The following is a 1289-nucleotide window of genomic DNA, read 5'->3' on the forward strand; positions in this document are numbered from 1 at the left end:
GGCACAGGGACCCCCGGCACAGGGACCCCCCCTCTCCAGGTGACCCAGGGGAGCCCCCCCGTGCTGCCATCACAGCTCAGCACCGCGGCCTCAGGGGGGGCAAAGAGGGGGGACCCCGGCACTGGACACCCAGGGACCACCCCCCGTGGGGACCTGGGTCTGGGGACCCCTCGGTCTGGGGACCCCCATCTCCAGGTGTTGGGGGGACCCGGGTGTGCGGGGGCTCCCTCATCTCCCCGGGGTACCCACAGGCAAACAGGGCCCCCCTCCCCGGGTGTGACCCCACCCGGGAGTGTTCGGGGGGTCCCAGACCCCGCGGGGGTGACCCGTCCGTCCCGCGGGACCCCCGAGCCCCTCCGCGCGTCCCCCCCTCACCTGTCTCGCAGCGCGGCCCCAGGTACCCGGTGCCGCGACAGTCGCACACGAAGCGGTTCCAGCCCTCGCGACAGGTCCCCCCGTTGCGACAGGGGCCGCTCGCGCACAGCCGGGGGGGGTCGCGGGCGCAGAGCGGGGAGACCCCCGGGGCCCCCCCGGGCCCCAGCAGCGCCCGCACGTCGCGGCTCCGCCCGTCCACGAACAGGTCCCGCACGCAGCCCACGAAGCCGAGGCGCAGCCCCGCGGCCCAGAGCTCGGGGGGCGCGGGGGGGCCGGGCCGGCCCTCGGGGAGCCCCCCCAGGTACAGCTCCGCGCCCACGTCCAGCACGTCGCGGTCCCCGCTGGCCAGGGACGGGGGGGGGTGGTGGGGGATATTGGGGGATATTGGGGGATATTGGGGTGCACCAGATGCACGACAAAGGGAGGCATAAAGGGGACACCTCGCACCCGCACAACCCCCTGCACACCTGTACAGGAGCTGCACCTGCACGGCCCCCCCCCCACCCCCCCCGCCCCCCCCCCCAGAGCTGTGACCCCTCAGTGCACCCACCCCCCTCACACCCGCGCAGACCCCCCCTGGGCACCTCCCTGGGCACCTCCCCGGGCACCTCCCTGGGCACCTCCCTGGGCACCTCCCCGGGCACCTCCCTGGGCACCTCCCTGGGCACCCCTCTGTCCTCGTACGCCCACCCCGGCCCCTCGCTCCCCTCCGAGTCCCCCCCACTCCCACCCCCGGCCCCCCCCGGCCCCCCCGGCCCCTCACCCTTGCGGCCGTCGCGCTGCACGTCCACGTGGCACCACTCCCCGTCCGTGACCTTGCGGGCGCTGGCGCGGAGCCGCAGCCCCGCCGCGCCCATGCCCAGCAGCAGGTACAGGTGCCCGTCCAGCAGCTCCAGCGCCAGGAAATCGGGGGG

At 76.3% G+C, this 1289-nt stretch overlaps 1 protein-coding gene across 1 annotated transcript; it reads right to left on the bottom strand.

The window, feature by feature from the left end:
- Positions 1-59: 59 nt before the first annotated feature.
- Positions 60-1283, bottom strand: LOC113942606 (neurexin-2-like). The gene is made up of 3 exons (XM_027633706.1): positions 1125-1283; positions 376-741; positions 60-91 (listed from the first exon to the last, which is right to left on the bottom strand). The coding sequence occupies exons 1-3, from the start codon at positions 1230-1232 to the stop codon at positions 77-79; spliced, it is 489 nt and encodes a 162-aa protein (XP_027489507.1). The 5' UTR covers positions 1233-1283; the 3' UTR covers positions 60-76.
- Positions 1284-1289: the final 6 nt, after the last annotated feature.

This window comes from Corapipo altera, unplaced genomic scaffold (assembly GCF_003945725.1).
Source record: "Corapipo altera isolate COAL_440 unplaced genomic scaffold, ASM394572v1 56761, whole genome shotgun sequence".
Lineage (NCBI taxonomy): Eukaryota > Metazoa > Chordata > Aves > Passeriformes > Pipridae > Corapipo > Corapipo altera.

Bases quoted from the DNA above. Each gene is read 5' to 3' on its own strand.
- LOC113942606 (XM_027633706.1), bottom strand. From the start codon at position 1,232: ATGGGCGCGGCGGGGCTGCGGCTCCGCGCCAGCGCCCGCAAGGTCACG. The intron at 742-1,124 runs GGGCCGGGGGGG...CCAATATCCCCC, and splicing joins GCAAGGGTGAGGGGCCGGGG to ACCACCCCCCCCCGTCCCTG.